The 16,558-nt window shown below is 49.9% G+C and overlaps 1 protein-coding gene across 1 annotated transcript in view; it reads right to left on the reverse strand.

Annotated features, from left to right (window-relative positions):
- LOC119383683 (uncharacterized) overlaps positions 1–16,558 on the reverse strand; it is a 101,005-nt gene that overhangs the window by 76,897 nt on the left and 7,550 nt on the right. The window contains exon 2 of the mRNA XM_037651959.2: positions 5,438–5,515. Coding sequence (XP_037507887.1) covers positions 5,438–5,515 — 78 coding nt within the window. The remainder of the gene's footprint in view (positions 1–5,437; positions 5,516–16,558) is intronic.

Raw genomic sequence — 16,558 nt, forward strand, 5'->3', positions numbered from 1 at the left:
CAGGGGGTCTGTCATCGTCTCGGCGGTAGATGTGACGGTCTTCGGCTGCCTGGCGTTTTCAGGAAGGAGCCCGTACTATGGTTGTAGTCCCTCCTGCCGGCGGCTGGTTGGAGGATCCGGGCTGACCTTACAGTTGTCTTGTACGCGGCTTGGGCTTGGGTCAGCGCTCCGCGGTGGCGTCCGGATCATGAAGCAGCACCTCCACCAGATGTCACGTGGTCGTGAGGTCGACGAAGACAGCAGTCAGCACGTCCGTGATGAAACTGTTTATTTGGCCGAACTTGTGGCCGGAAAACTGAAGGTCAAACTACATCAATACACTGAGAGCGTCGAACAGAGCGTCGACCGTCGATCAACTGACTAGCGGTCAAGCGCGTCGGCTTTGATACAGGCGCTATCGAACTTTCCAGCAATATCGCTGGTGACCGCGTCTTGGGCCATGGATACCCACCCCCGCGAACCAATGGCGCACTTCCGACAACTGCCCCATCTGCTTTGGTGCGGTTGCGCCGGTCACGTCGCCCGCTATTGCAATCGCGTGCAGTCGCCTCAAGTCGCCTCAACCATGCCAAGCCAGTCGAGCCGCCCGTATTACGATTCACCACAGCCTATGTCACCGCCGTCTCGCCCAGCGCCCTCTACCCGCCGTTCGCCGTCACCACGACGCGATCGAACTGCGAAAGCCCTCAGCGAAGCCCATCGAACGTGATAGACGTGTTTGTATACGGTGTTCGTGCATCTGCCCTTATCGACAGTGGAGCCGCTGTATCCGTTATGGACGCAAAGCTTAGCCGAATACTGCGCAAAGTGACGACGCCACTTTCCGGGCTCTCCCTCCGTACAGCCAGCGCCCAACGTATTCACCCTACAGCGGTGTGCACAGCCCGCGTCATGATTAAGGACACTATGTACGCCGTCGAACTGATCATAATTCCTGCCTGCTCTTACGACGTCATCCTCGGATGGGATTTTCTCTCCCGCCACGACGCCGTCATTCATTGCACACCAGCCGAAATAGAGCTGTCACCATTCTCTAATTTGACGCCGGAAGACAGTCCATCGGCTGCGAGCAAGGTACTCGTCAAAGGCGACATCAAATTGCCTGCAAACTCGTCAACGGCGGTGTCCGTCTACTGCGCCAGTCTATCCGACACCGTTGCACTCCTCTCGCCATACGACCGTATTTGCACGAGGAAAGGCTTGCTGGTGCCTTTCGCGACAGTTCAAATCACTCAGGGAAGCACCTCTATTTTTGTAGTCAACCCCTCCCCGTACAGTGTTACGTTGGTGCGAGGGGAATGTCTCGGCAGCGTGGAACCCCTCGAAGACGCACAAGTTATGGACGAACCCGATGACACGCACTGCCGCAGTTCCAGTACGCTCAGTGCTGTTTCGATGTCCGGTTCATCACCCGCTGACGTGTTTGGTTCCACCATAGCTGACAACCTTACGCAGGTCCAGCGTTCCCAGCTTCTGGACCTGTTGGAAGAATTTCGCTCTTCTTTCGATGTCGCTCAAACGTCTCTCGGCCGCACGTCGGCCGTTACGCACGGCATCGATACTGGCGCCCACCTGCCACTGCGGCAACGTCCATATCGCGTATCTCCCACAGAACGCCGGGTAATCACCGAGCAAGTCGACGACATGCTTCGACGCGATGTTATTCGACCCTCCAACAGCCCCTGGGCGTCTCCTGTCGTTCTTGTTGCGAAGAAGGACGGTTCTCTGCGGTTCTGTGTTGACTACAGACGACTCAACAAGATCACTCGTAGGGACGTGTATCCACTGCCGCGAATAGACGATGCAATTGACAGCCTGCAAGGCGCCGAATTCTTTTCATCTCTCGATTTGCGCTCAGGGTACTGGCAAGTACCTATGGCTGACGATGCTCGACCGAAGACCGCCTTTGTCACGCCCGACGGCCTGTACGAATTCAACGTCATGCCGTTTGGACTGTGTAATGCGCCCGCCACCTTTGAGCGCATGATGGATACCGTTCTGCGCAACCTGAAATGGCACACGTGCTTGTGCTACCTCGACGAAGTCGTGGTTTTTGCTCCGGACTTTTCCACCCATCTTCAGCGCCTACGGCATGTTTTGACGCGTTTGAGCGACGCTGGTCTGCAAGTGAATCTAAAGAAGTGCCGATTTGCAGCACGGCAGCTGACAATCCTCGGCTACGTCGTGTCCAAGGACGGAATTCTCCCCGATCCAGGCAAACTTCGCGCCGTTTTCGAGTTGCCCAAACCTACGTCCGTCAAAGAACTGCGCAGTTTCGTAGGACTGTGTTCCTACTTTCGGCGCTTCATTCGAAATTTCGCGACTATCACATCGCCTCTGACGAAGCTCCTCGGAAGTAACGGGCCCCTCCATTCATGGTCGTCCGAGGGCGACGACGCTTTCGAAAAGCTCCGCCGTTTGTTGACGTCGCCTCCCATACTACGCCACTACGACCCTACGGCTCCTACAGAGGTACACACAGACGCTAGCGGTGTTGGCCTTGGCGCTGTCCTTGCGCAGCGCAAACCACGGTTCCCTGAATATGTCGTGGCATATGCAAATCGTACGCTTACTAAAGCCGAGACCAATTACACCGTCACCGAAAAGGAATGCCTGGCGATCATCTGGGCCCTTACGAAATTCCGACCTTATTTGTACGGTCGCCCATTTGATGTGATCACCGACCATCATGCACTATGCTGGTTGTCGTCACTGAAGGATCCCTCTGGTCGCCTCGCCGGCTGGGCGCTTCGCCTACAGGACTACGATATCCGCGCGCTGTACCGCAATGGACGCCAGCATGCTGACGCCGACGCACTTTCGCGCTCCCCTTTGCCTGACCACAATACCCATAGCTCAGTGTCTCACAATGCCGTTTCTTCTATCGACATTCACACCATCGCTACTCAACAGCGCAAGGATCACTGGATCGCCTCATTGATAGACTTGCTTACTGATCCATCGGCAACACCATCCACTCGCGCGTTGCGTCGTCAAGCCCACCATTTCGCCGTTTGCGACGACCTCCTCCACCGACGCAATTACGGCGACGGCCGCCAGTGGCTACTCGTAATACCCCGCAGTCTGCGTTCTGACATATGCGAATCGTTCCACACTGATCCGCAGTGCGCACACTCTGGGGTATCGAAAACCTACCACCGCATTCGCCAACGGTACTTTTGGCGAGGGATGTACCGCTACGTGCAGAAGTTCGTTCGCTCCTGCATCGATTGTCAGCGCCGCAAAACATCAACGCACATGTCGCCGGCAGTTCGCCCTGACCGGCCGCTCGGGCGCGTTGGCACAGACTTGTATGGACCACTTCCTCTAACGTCGGCTGGTAACCGCTGGGCCATCGTCGCTGTTGACCACCTTACGCGATACGCCGAAACTGCCGCCCTCCCAGCTGCTACAGCGCACGATGTTGCTTCCTTCCTGCTGCACCGATTCATGCTGCGCCACGGTCCACCCCAGGAGCTGCTCAGCGATCGAGGTCGTGTCTTCTTGTCGGAAGTCGTCGAAGCCATCCTGAAATAGTGCAACGTTGTTCACCGGAAAACTACTGCTTACCACCCCCAGACGAATGGCCTCACCGAACGCTTTAACCGCACGCTCGGCGACATGCTCTCGATGTACGTCGCCGCCGATCACACTAATTGCGATGCTATTCTGCCTTTCGTCACCTACGCCTATAATACCGCCCCTCAGAGCACTACCGGTTTCTCCCCCTTTTTCTTATTGTACAGCAGACACCCGTCGCACACAATCGACACAATCCTTCCATACAAGCCGGATCCGTCTGAGTATGTGCCTATTTCTGCCACAGCCAGACTTGCTGAGGAGTGTCGGGAGCTTGCCAAGACGTTTACTACGCATGACCAAGAGCGGCAAAAGAGCATTCGCAGCGACACCACTACTTCTGCGCCCATGTTCCGCCCTGGAGCACTCGTATGGCTCTCAGTCCCTACCACTGCACCTGACCTCTCTTCCAAACTGCTGCCCAAGTACGACGGCCCCTACCGTGTCGTCGAACACACATCCCCGGTCAACTACCTGATCGAGCCCATTGAACCATCGTCGGACATGCGACGTCGAGGGAGCGACATTGTAAACGTGGAGCGCCTGAAGCCCTATCATGACCCGCTCGTAGTGACAAGCAGTTAGGTCGCCAGGCGGCTCCCTTTTTCTTACCCAGGGTAATTGTAGCGAAGCGTTGGAAGTTGGTAATGGGTCGCCCTCTCGAGCGCTTTCTAGTAAGTCGTCCCCTTCAGCTCTTCTCTGAGAGCACGCTCCTCGCGCTCGGAGTCCGCGCTCTGTCTTGACTGTCGCCGTTGTGCTTCGTCGACTAGTGCCATCAATAAACGCCTTTTTATTTATATATATATATATATATATATATATATATATATATATATATATATATATATATATATATATATATATATATATATGATATGCACGACATGTTCGACACACACACACACATATATATATATATGTATATATATATATATATATATACATATATATATATATATACATACTTATAAATATACGGTGCACGACGGCGGTGACGGCGAAGGCAAAATCCAGCCCAGATTGTCCATATAATTGCTATCGCAATAAAATAATCTTCGCATTCAGAGTGATGGCATGTTTAAAAAACGTCACAAAAAATACGTGACTGGCCTTATGCACTGCAAACCTTCTGGACTACTTAAAGTGATAAATATCTCGCATATCTTCACTATTATTAAAATTATAGTTTTCCTAAGTTAGCCTACAAGATTTATCCTGATAAGAACTGTACTTTTTTTCGTGTTCATGTGAGCTGCTGAACATTGGATTACGTTCCAGTAGGCAGAAGGTGAGTCTCCCTTGAAGCCTTCATTGAAATTAGGGCAGCAGTTCCAAAGTTGACACCACGAAGGGCACGGCAATTCGACAGCCATTTCGTCTCTCTCGCTACAATAAGCACTACTAACGCATTACAAGAGCAACAGCTGGCTATATATAGCTAGGTATTATATTGGTCTGAAGGAACTGCGATAAGAGCTGTCCCTAATCGGTACCGTTAAATTACCACCGCGACCTGCCTCCACCACTAAATAGATGAGGAGGCACATTTTATTTTCTGAAGCTGCTGCATTGTGTTATCTAGAACGCAAGACTGTGCAGCTTTCAATAAGGAAATGAATTATTCAGTGCCACGAATACATGGGTATTTGCTATGATGCTGCCTTTTAGCAATGTTATAGGCCACTTCAGTTTACTTTCCAGAGAGGCGTGAGTCCGCAAAAACATAGTGTTGATAAAGTGTGCGCTTTATTCTCGACGGTGTAACGCGGACTAATATTGGATACATTTTGCAGAAGACCTGACCTGACAAATGCCGGTGAGCTTTGCTTCTTTAATATAGACAGATAGGTATACTTACCCACACGCACGAACGATCCGGTTGGTCTCCTTATTGTCACCGCTCTCAGTCCTCTCGGAAGTTTTGCGAGAATTTTGGCTAAATGTAATTGCAATAAGAACTGTTAAACAATAGTCACACTAAAGTAATTTGGGCGAGGGCTTCTCTCTATCAATGAAGAACATTACCAATAGCATGCAAGACTTTCAAAACTGAGCACTGACATGCAACATTTGTACAATGGCAGTGAAACCAAAATATGCACATGTGATACAATGCAACATCACAGGTAAGTTGTTTTCTTGAGGTTGTGATAGTTCAATACGTCATTCGCCTTCCTTGTTATTTGCTATGGTTGAAAAAGCTGCAATTTAGAAATAAACCTGAAGTGAAAAAATTGAAGCCACACACATCGAACCAATTATATACCTAATCGAAGTGCACCGATACAAGAGCAGCACTGTTTAGTGAATGAAAAAAAAAGATGCATTTTAAGGGATCGGTTTTCTTTGTTAGACACAATAATAATGGGAACTAACAGACAATAATGCAAATTAAAGTAGAGGGAATGTTATTTGTAATAATTAGGGTATAAATATTATGAATGTAAACTGGACGAAAAGATAACTTTGCGCGAGCAGGGACCGAACCTGCGACCTTCGAAAAGCGCGTCTGATTCTTTACCACTCAGCTGTGGCTGCGGGCATCCCCCCGTCCACCTTATGGGTATATATGTGCATTTAAACCTAGCAGTTTCAGTCAGCGCCGATAGTAGCCATGGAGGCGAGTGTGGAAGACTCAATTCATGCCTGTTGTCGTCACGTAGCACGTGATCTTTTTTTTACGAGCTGGTAGCTGACCAATAATCCCTTGCATGCTCCGTGAAGGCATCAAGTCTGCCAGAACGAGACTCTCGCTGTGAAGTAAGGAAAGAACATGTATTTTAAGGGCTCGCTTTTTTTGTTAGACACAATAATAATATTGTGCCTGGTCGTGTCTGAATTGTAATATTGTGCCTGATTAATGTTGTGTCTAACAAAAAAAACGAGCTCTTAAAAGACGGCTTGTTTTCTTCATTCATAGCGAGGGTCTCGTTCTGACACACTTCATGCGTTCAGGTAGTATGCGAGGGATTACTGGTCAGCATCGGCACTGACTAACACTCCTAGGTTTTAATGCACATATAAACCCCATAAAGCGGACGGGGATTGACCGCCGCCATAACTCAGCAGTATAACATCGGGCGCTTTATTCGAAGGTCCCACTCTTGGTCCGTGCCGGAGGCAACTTATCGCTTTGTGCAGGTTACATTCTTCACATTTATATGTTAATTACTACAAAAACATCCACTCTACTTTCCTTGGCATTGTTGTCTGTCATATCTAATTATTACTGTTCAGTGAAGACAATATAAATAAGACAGTGTGAAATATTATTATCTATAAGCAGCAAGGAATTGCAGTGTTCAGGTTTCGCCTAAAATGTAATTTACTAAAGCTACTTTGGTCATAGAAAAGATTTAAATTGAAGAATGCTTCAGATGCGATGTTTTTGCTCCAAGCCTGCGCAGACAGGGAATCTCAGCAAGTTTTGCTCGCTTTTTCTGGAGCATCTATCTATCTATCTATCTATCTATCTATCTATCTATCTATCTATCTATCTATCTATCTATCTATCTATCTATCTATCTATCTATCTATCTATCTATCTATCTATAACAGTACGACATTTCGCTCTCCTGGCCGCTTCACTGACGATATACAGTAAAATTATTATGGCGCTACATGGGTGTACGGCGAACATATGTGACTGGTGCAATTGTACACATCATCACATGCATGTCATCTACGGCATGACCTACATCCCACGCTCATGGTGTGCTCTCTGCCATTTCGCTAGCCACGTCTACACCAAAACTAGCACTGTGGCATTAACCTATGACGAGCATAGATGACAGGTCGTAACATGAAACTCATGTCATGCATTTCATGCACATCATGATTTACATGCCACGCTCATGCTTCGCCCGCGGCAGGTTCACTAGCTTGACATACACCAAGATTCGTATGGCCTGACATGACTATATGACGAACATAAGTGACAGGTTCTAACACCTAAAAATGGCATCCATAGCATGAACGGTATAATTTACATAACATGCTCATGGTGTGTTCGCGCCAGGTTCGCTAGCTTGATAGAACACCAAAATCGGTATTGTGCGACGTGACTGTCTGACGAACACGAATGGCAGGTGCTAACATGAAATCATGATGTGCATGTGAAGTACGGAATGATTTGCGGAATGAAGGTGCGTTCGTGCCGGTTTGCTAGCTTGATATACACTAAAAGTGCTATTGCGGAACATTACTGTATGAAGAACATAAATGACAGGTGGTAGCACGAAAATAATGATATGCATGTCATGTACGGCATGACATACGCGCCATGCACGCTCATGGGCGTTCACGGCCGGTTCACTAGCTCAATATACACCAAGATTGGTATTGCGCAACGTGACTGTATAAGAAACCTTAATCATGACACTGAAGTGGGGCATATTTACAGACTCGAATTCAGTCCTGCAGTGTCTGTCGTCAGCTTTAATCGTGGTGCGCAAGTACAACTATTATTGGAAAGAAGACAAACCTCTCAGCAATTAAAAGACAAAGGGCATGGCACAACTTTTCAGTGGCTTCCAGCCACTGCGGCATCGATGCCAACAAACATGCCGATAATTCTGCAGAGAATTCTCATGAAGGTGGCGTGCAGGAAGCCATTCCATTATAACGAATCGATGCAGCATCTAACATTCGCTCACTCGCACGTGATCTAACGCATTCAATGTGGAATACGTCCGCTTTTCTGTATACCCGCCTTCATCGTCTGGTTCTGTCACTTCAACATCAAATTCCGTCCAGACAATCCCGATCCGAAACAACAGTCCTCTGCCGCCTGTAGCTTGGAGTATCTTTCGCGAACATCTTCGCTTACCGAATCGGAATGGCAGACAGTGCTGCCTGCGCTCACTGTGGCAGCGAGGAAACCATTGCGCACGTCCTGTGTCATTGCTGTCACAAGAGCTCTCAGGAACGCTAGCAAGCTTCGGTGACCAGCCGCTTTCTGAACAATCAATTTTGGAATGCCGGAATGTTCTAGATACCAACCAGAAAGCGACGAAGGCGCTGCTGAAGTTTCTGCGTTCAACCGGCCTCGCTAAACGACTGATTCTCCCGTGCTTGAGTGTGTGTTCATTTTTTCTTCATCATTTGTTACTCTTTTTCCCTTGCTTACCTTTCAATCCCCCCTTACACCTTCCCCAGTGCAGGGTAGCAAACCGAAAAACTTCTGGTTAAACTCCCTGCATTTCACTTAACATTTCTCTCTCTCTTTAGTCATGACATGCATGTCTGAGCATGACTTACATACCATGCTCATGCTGCGCTCACGACCGTTTCGCTAGCATTATGCACACCAATACCTCTATTGCGTGGCGTGACTGTATGACGAGCACAAATGACAAGTGCCAATATAAAAATAATGATCTTCATGTCATCTAAGACATGATTTACATGAGCGCTCATGCTGCGCTCCCGGCCGTTTTGGAAGCGTAATATACACCAACATTGTTATTGCTTGACGGGACTGTATGACGAACTAACTTCCCATTTCCGTACGAACAGACAACTGCCTATTTTACAAAAAGTTTCCCTAATTTAACATCAACAGCTCTAATATGATTCTGGAGGCCTCCCTCAACGCTGTATAAACCGGAAGACACAACCAACTGGGGACCGCGTGAAGTTTTAGACCACGTGATGTCCATCTGTTGTGTATATTGTTACTCCCGTCGCTTCATTTGATATTTTATGAAGCTAGTCCGCTTTCTTGCGCAAGCCGCGCTCTAATGCTTAGAAACCTTCCAGATCATATTAAAATCTTGTAGGCTTGAGCGCGAAAACGCGAACAGCTGAAAATATTCAGGAACTAACCCGACCACAAGCGATAAGGCTCGAATGTGCCATGCCACATGTGCAAATGCCAACGCGCCTTGCGGCAGATCAGTTTTATCGATGGCCGACGTTCTGTTTGATGCTATCAGTGTAGATTGTGTGTTGCTGTAGTTTGACGTTGCGCATTCCGGCCACAAGCTCAGCCAAATAAGGAGTTTAATCTAACACGCCATCTGATGCCTTCATCGACGTCCCGACCCCGTGACATCTTGTAGAGGTGCTGTTCATGTTCCGGACGCCCCCGTGAAGCTGTGAGCCCAGCCCACGTCGTGAAGACGACACCGACACCAACAGTGACAGTCGAGCCAGTCGCAGACTGAAAGGACTACCCCTACAAAACGCACCCGTACCGGCCAAGCCTAAAGCCAGGGCGACAAACACAACAGGCACGATGACGACCCCAGTGTACCTTGCAGCGATAATGATGCAACCGCCCAGGGAGCCGCTCACATTCCGTGGTTCGCCAAGTCGACGCCCCAACACCTGGCTGAAGACGTTTGAAAGCGTCGCAACATTCACGCCCTGGAACTCCGAAGAAAATCTCGCCACATGTGCATCTACCTGGTGGAAGCAGCTATGACATGGCTCGAGAACCAGCAGTCCACATTTCGAACGTGGGACCGATTTCATCGTGCATTTTTCAGAAGTTCATGAGCGTGGTCCGAAAAGAAAGAGCCGCGGCCTTACAGGAGACACGGGTGCACCTCCCGAACGAAACCGTGGTCATCCTCCTGGAAGTGATGACAGCGCTGTTCCGCCATGCAGACCCTACCACGCCCGAAGAGAAGAAAGATCCCCTTCTAGTGCGAACAGTCAAGCAGCAGCTCTACACTGGGCTGGCACGGAACCCACCCAAGACCGTCCAGGAATTCTTGTCGGAGGCAACGGCGACCGAGAAGACTCTGGAAATACACACCAGACAGTACAATCGCCTCTTAATCCAAGATAGCGCAGCAGTTCACACCATCGGCTCCGACCAAGCGCGGGAATTGTTCCGAACAATCCTGCGAGAAGGGCTGCGAAAGCTTGCACCTTTTCCGCAGACTTCAGCGACTTAGATCGCTGACGTTGTGAAAGAGGAGCTTTAAAAGTCACTGGGTGTTCTTGAGCAAGCACAGCCGCAGCCACTAGCCTTGAGCTATGCTGCTGCAGCCCGATGTACCTCCCCCTCCACACCCACGTCAAGACGCCGCACAGCCGCAGTATCACCGCCAAACGCCGCCGCCATCACCCACGCCATAACGCCCTCCGATCGGTGAACACTACAACCCGAGGAAACCCGACGTTTGGCGCGCCCCTGACCACCGTCCACGCTGCTATCATTTCTGCTATCATTACGGAAAAGCTGGCCACACCTACCGCCGCTGCCAGTACCGTCAGATGGGAGGCGTGGGTTTGCCATTGACGCGCCGCGTCCACAGGAAAGTGATCGAACACGTGCGACTGGCGACTATCTCGCAGGAGTGCATTGGACCCCCCGAGGACTTTCCCCCTCACCGTCGCCAGGCCGCTACGTCTCTACCCAACGCCGACCAAACCCTGGCCCAACACGGGCCCGGTCACCTAACCCGTATTCTGAAAAAGAAAGGCAGAAAGCGATAAAGGTGCTGTTCTGTATGACGAAATAACGAAATCCTCCGCCGCCGGCGATGCCGCCGCCACGAAATAAGTACACGCTGGAAACCACACGCAGCCCCGACGACAAAACCTCGCGGCCTGAAAAGACCTCACGACGCGACGTAGAAGCAGCGGGACAAACCGACCTAGCCGTCACTGGGTGCCGCGACTTAACCGGAAGGCAAGCCGGTGGACGAGCGACCTCGACGTAGTGTTCGACGGCCACAACGTCTCCGTTCTCTTCGACACTGGGGCCGACTGTTCCGTCGTCAGTAGACCATTTGCCACAAAGAATAATACACTTAGGACTGCTTGAATGTCTTCGAAATCCGGACCACTGGAGGCCATCTAACCACACCACCTTGTGTTTGCACCGCAAGAGCAACCGTCAATAACCGGACCTATCCTGCAAGCTTTGTAATCTTACAACGTTGCCCCATGATGTGATACATGGGATGGACTTCCTTAGTCAGCATGGTGCTGTCATCAATCTGAAGTCTTCAGTCAATAACACTAACCTCATAAAAAGCGCTGCCACCCCACATTAGGACAGGGAACCACGCATTGATTGCAATAAAAGAGCACGTCACGGTTCTTCCTCTCTTCACCGTTATCATTTCTGTCGGCACCGGAGCATCCGCAAGGCTTGAAGGCGCCATCGAGGGCGATTACTACATGCTTCTGAACCGTAAAATTTGCGTATGCAAGAGGCATAGGCGAACTGCATGTTGGGGGGGGGGCGGCAACGAAAAGGTAGTGCTGAAAAAACTTCAGCCACGAATATATGCACCTTAACATTGGTACAGCGGTCACCTACATCGACGAATTCATGGACAGCAATGCTTTCGCCCTCTTCGATGCTACCGAACATGGTTCGACGGATGGGGGTCCCCAACCAGATTTCTACGTCAGGCCGAGCTTTCCGATGCACAAGCAATACCAGCTCAAAGCCCTACTCCAGCAATAAAAGGAGTGCTTGGCGTCGCCTTCAGGAATCGATAGATCCCAGTCGCAAAACGTATCATAACAGAAGAAGGCGCCCGTCCAATCCGTCAGAGTCCGTATCGAGTTTCGACACGAGAACGCGAAACCGTTCAGAAGCAACTCAATGAAATGCTACGCGACATCATCCAGCCGTCCAAGAAGGGTCTGTGGGCGGCATCCGTGGTGTTAGTGAGGAAGAGGGATGGAACCCTACGTTTCTGCGTCGACTATCGTCGCCTCAACAAAGTCCCGAAGAAGGACGATCACCATAGGCGTGCGCACAGGGGGGGGGGGCAGGGGGGGCGGCCGCCCCCTCTAATCATCTAAGATGGGGGGCGCAAAATCTGCCCCGTACATTGACCCTTCTAGTCACCTAGGAGGGGGGGGGCGAAATCTGCCCCATACATGGACTTAGTAGGTGGGGGGCGCTGCGATGAACCTTCGCCCCCCCCCCTAATGAGGAACCCTGCGAACGCTTATGACGATCACCCTCACCCACGAAGATCACCCTCTCCCTAGATCGACTCCAGAAGGCGAAGCACTTTTCGTCGATGACGGTGCTACCATTCTTCAAGGCCGCCTTCTGGCAAATCGAAGTCACGAGAGAGACCTCGAGAAGACGGGCTTTGTAACTCCACACGGCCTGCTCGAGTTCAAGATCGTGCCCTTTGGTCTTTGCTGGGTCCCTGCGAATTTCCAACGCGTTATGGATACAGCACTGGCCAGCTTGAAGTGGCAGACGTGCCTCGTGTACTTGAATGACGTCAACGAACACCTCCTGCTCCTCGAAACTGTACTTCCAGCAATCAAGACCTCCGGGCTCCCCTTCAAGCCTGAAAAGTGCAGCTTCGCCTACGAGGAGCTCTTGTTTTTTTGTCATGTGATCAGCAATGATGCCGTTCGGCCAGACCCACGAAAAATAGCTGTACTAAGTGCCTTCACGCCTCCCACCGACAAGAGTTCTGTACGACGATTTGTCGGCTGGTGCACCTGCTGCTAAGGGGGGAGTGAGTGTCGTCTCCGGATCAAAATAAAGTTCCTTACCTGCTATGTTTCGTCAAGGAATTTTCACGAATCGCCGAGTGGCTAACTCACCTCCCGAAGACCGGCATGCCATTAAAGTTGGAAACGGCGCTAATCGATGCACTTGAAGAAATCAAATGACGCCTCCTACACTAGCACATTTCGACGAATACGTCGACACAGAAATCCACGCAGACGCAAGCAGCGTAGGACTCGGCGCCATCATTGTGCAGAAGGCTGACGAGCTGGAAAGCGTCATCAGTTAAGCTATCTGGCCGATATCGAAGGCAGAAACCAACTAATCCACAACAAAAAAGGAGTCCGTGGCCCTCATCTGTGCTATATCCAAGTTTCGCCCCTACATCTACGGCAGGCCATTCAATGTTGTGAGCGCCCACCACGCCCTATATTGGCTAGCTTACTTGATGGACCCTTGAGGTCACCTCTTACTGTGGAATCTAAGACTTCAAGAATTCGACTTTACCGTCGATTTCAAGTCCCGAATTAATCATTCCGATGCTGACTGTATGTCTCATGCGCCCGTCGACACACCGTCGCAGGACAAGGATGATGACTGCTTCTTGGAAACCATAAGTGCCGATGACTTCGCCGAACAATAGCGAGCCAACCCGGAAGTCAGGGGCCTTGTCGAATAACTCGAGAGCAGGACCGCCGTTGCTCCGGAAGTATTCAAGCGAGGATTGGCGTTGTTTTTTTGTTTTCTTGCGAAACGGCGTTCTCCCAAAGAAGAACTTCTTCCCTTTTTGAGCCAACTACCTTATTGTGGTGCTTTCAGCATTGAGACCAGAAGTTCTCTACGCCCTACACGACTATCTGACGGCGGGACACCTCGGTGTTTGGTGCACGCTCGCAAGTATGCACGAAAAGTACTACTGGCCGCGCCTTGCCGTCGACGTCGCACGCTGCGTGAGAATATGCCGAGACTGTCAACGACGCAAGACACCGCTGACAAGACCAGCAGGCTTTCCTCAGTCCATCGAACCGCCTGGCCGGCCATTAGGTTGCGAAGACCTTTGTTGAAGACGTGGTCCTGCGTGATGGCGCCGCAGAGGTCCTGATCACTGACTGCGATAGGGCCTTTACTGGGATCTAACTCAGGCAATCCTGAGATACAGCCAAACAAGCCACCGCCAGACCAACGCCTACCACTCATAGACCGAACACCACACCAAGAGTCTAAACAAGACCATCGCCGACATACTGGCCATGTACGTCAACGTCGAGCGGAAGACGTGGGATGCCATCCTTCCATACGTGACCATCGCATACAACACCCTCGTGCAAGATATGCCGCAGATTAGGCCATACAGCTTTGTATACGGAAGGAACCCGTCAAAGTTGTTCAACGCCATGCTACCAAACGTCGCCGACGACGAAAACCTTGATTTCTACCTTCATCATGCCGAAGAAGCAGACAACTCGCCCGCCTACGCATCAAGAATCAAAGACAACCGACAGTCGCTGTTACAATCTGCGACGACGCTTCATGGAGTACCATGTATGGGTCTGCACGCCCATACGCCGACGTGTGCTTAGTGAAAATCTTCTTCGGCGATAGTTCGGGCAATAGAAGTCCTTCGACGTCTCGGCAGTGCAGACTACAACGTCATCCCGGACGGCATAACGAACTCTGTGCGGCGCCGCGCACGACTTGAAGTCGTCAATGTCGTACGCCTTAAAGGGACTGTCTGCCATCCTTCATCGCTTTTCTGTTTTGGGCCGCAATCGAAAGCATACAGTCTGAAGTGTCCCACCTTGCAGCGGTCTCTTTACAAAATGAGTAGAATTTTTTAAAACAGAATTTTCTGATCTGTATTCGGCCTTCTTTCATTGGCGTGAAACATCCCCACAACACTGGTTGGTGGACGCGATGACGATTGTAGTGCCGGTAAAAATTAAAACCGAAACCACACGTGATTTTTCTAGGATTACCTAATTTTCACTTACCTCTAATGTAGTGAATGTAACTCGGCTTTCAGCGTGCTAGCGGTTAAATGAAGCCTTATTATACGATACAGAACACTTCTTTTGCTGTATTCGCAGTCTATGCGTTTATTTTTGCACTGCTGCCGCAATCCAAGCCAATTTGATTCATCAAAAAGAGACAATAAATGCAGGCATTCACAGCACAGTACAATTGATACATCCTAACAGCAATACAGCGGCACGGTACGACCAGTACGGAGGGCTGCGTGGCATAGCGCATAACTTGAAACCGACCAGATCGAAGGCGACGCCGCAAGCAGCGCCACCGGGTGCCTTTTGGGACGCGTGAGAAAAAAAAGCAAAAAAAAAAGACTCTCTGACGCAACCGAAGGCTGCCTCAATTGCGTAAAATACAATTTCAAGTTATACATGTCTCTTTTCAGAATAAATGAGTCTACCTGCGAGGATTTCTTGTCCTACCCGTAGATTGAACCACATCGCCATTGGGTAACGCTAGCGGTCAATCTTTGACGATTTTCAACATCAAATTAAAAATGTAATTTCTTTTTCATGGGACAGAATCATGCTCGTTGCCACCGGTGTGATAAACGATCTTCTCATTTTCACCACAATCAAGAAAATTTTTCTGAGCGGTAGACAGTCCCTTTTAGCCGTTTTATACGCGTTAGCGAACCTTAGGACTCTGCTTTTGAAGACGATAGTCTTTCTTGGGATACTTGAACGCAGCAATGTTGTTATGTATTGCTGTCTGTCTGTATGTCTGTCTGTCACACAGTTCAGCCACCCTGCCGAAACTTAAGCACTTGCTAAACGCCCAACCATCTCCAACTTGCAGCTGCCTTCATGCTTGTGAAGATTGTCGATCAAAAAGCAGATATTACGCATATCTCAGGCGCAACATCAATACGGAAGTAATATGTGTGTGTGTTCCTTTACTACAAAATACATCTATAGGTAGTTCTAAAGACCGTAGTGTTTCTTAGGCTGCGCCGAAAATGCGACGCTATGCACGAAAAAGCCGTCTGCCAACGATATGGTTCTGCCACCTGGCAGTCGCCCTGGGAACAGCATCACCGTTGCCGCGAATGAAACCAGGACTCATGTAGTACGGCTGTCTTATGTATGTCGTCAAAAGACTGTCCTCTTTTTACGACATTTGTAGCGAAGCACGCAGATGCGCAGACAATTTTTTCCTTTGCCAATCTACTTGTATTTGTTTTGGCCATTTTTCCCTTCCGTGTTCGTTTACAAGCACGGGAGGATGCTTCTTCAGAGGGGGTCAACGGCACGCGCGTTTCTTTTGTTGTTTTAAAGACGATAGTCTTTCTTGGGGAACTTAAACGCAGAAATTTTGGTCTGTCTTTCTGTCTTTCTGTTTGTCGACACGTCCCTCGATTCAGCCACTCGGCCAAAGTTGAACCACTTGCCCAAGGGCCAGCCGTCTTGAACTGGTACGGCTGTTCATACTTGTGAACGTTGTCGATCAAAACTAAATATCATGCACATCTGAGGTGCAACATCACTAGGTAAGTACTAGGTG

This window comes from Rhipicephalus sanguineus, chromosome 2 (genome assembly GCF_013339695.2).
Source record: "Rhipicephalus sanguineus isolate Rsan-2018 chromosome 2, BIME_Rsan_1.4, whole genome shotgun sequence".
NCBI lineage: Eukaryota > Metazoa > Arthropoda > Arachnida > Ixodida > Ixodidae > Rhipicephalus > Rhipicephalus sanguineus.